This window comes from Trypanosoma grayi, assembly GCF_000691245.1.
Source record: "Trypanosoma grayi strain ANR4 Tgr_1606_V1, whole genome shotgun sequence".
Taxonomy (NCBI): Eukaryota; Euglenozoa; class Kinetoplastea; order Trypanosomatida; family Trypanosomatidae; genus Trypanosoma; species Trypanosoma grayi.
Genome location: NW_008827224.1, coordinates 1 through 910, shown reverse-complemented (window position 1 = coordinate 910; position 910 = coordinate 1). Strand labels below are relative to the sequence as shown.

At 57.5% G+C, this 910-nt stretch overlaps 1 protein-coding gene across 1 annotated transcript; it reads left to right on the top strand.

Moving 5' to 3' along the window:
• Positions 1–582: 582 nt before the first annotated feature.
• On the top strand, positions 583–910 carry DQ04_16061000 (hypothetical protein; the record flags this gene model as incomplete). Its single annotated transcript, XM_009317415.1, has 1 exon — positions 583–910. A coding segment is annotated over one exon (328 nt), but the record flags the coding sequence as incomplete, so codon positions are not given.

The window sequence follows — 910 nt, the reverse complement described above, 5'->3', positions numbered from 1 at the left end:
TGTGTGTGTGTGTGTGTGGCATCCTTGTGGTGTGGAGTGGAGGGTGCGTTAATTGTAATTGCTTTTCTTTTCTTGTTTTTGCTTGCCGTGTGCTCGTGGAGTGCGATATCCCTTTATTCTGTGTGTGTGTGTGTACTGCGGCACCAGGATGCCTGGGTGCATTCGCTTTGTGCGCGAATTCCTTAACAACTTGCTTCGCAAACACCATTCGTGTGTATGGATGTGCTGCGGCTCTTTCGTTTTCCTTCCGTCTGTGTGTTTCCCTCGCCGCCCACTCACTTGTGTGTGTGTGTGTGACTGGGGATGGGCCTGCGGTGCTTGATGGGCTTGTTGTGTGATGCCTGCAGCTGTGTGTTGGGTGTGGGGCAGGGACACACTCGCTGGCAGGCACTTCCATTTGTATCTGATAATATTTTTTTGGTTCTCCTTGTTTGTTTTATCGGGTGCAGTAGGTGTGTTGTGTATTGGAAGGCTTAGGTGACTTGTAGCTCTTGTTGTTGTAGAGTTACGGATACGCGGGGTAGACAGAAAGTGTTCGGGTAGAGATCCTATAAGGAGGCTTGTGCTGTTGCTGCTGGAGGCATGTCTGCGGTGCCGAATCTGTCACGTCCGCTGCCGCCGATGCCCGTGGCGGTGATGGGGAAAGTCGGCTGCTGCTGCTTTGGTCACCCCGTCGCTGCGGTTCGCACTGTTAACCTGTCGGGTGGCTGCGTCGTGGTGGCGGCCGGCGCTGGCGTTGTGTCGGCGGGGCTTGTTGCCTCTCTTCTGCGGCCGCAGCCGCACGTTAGCACGGAGGCGGCGGAGAGCATGCGGACTGGCGGCCTGCCGGGCGACGCGGAGAGTGTTGTGGTTACGAGCGGCGTGGTGACGTGTATGGCGCTGGCGCTGCTGCCGGGCGGGGGCGCGGCTC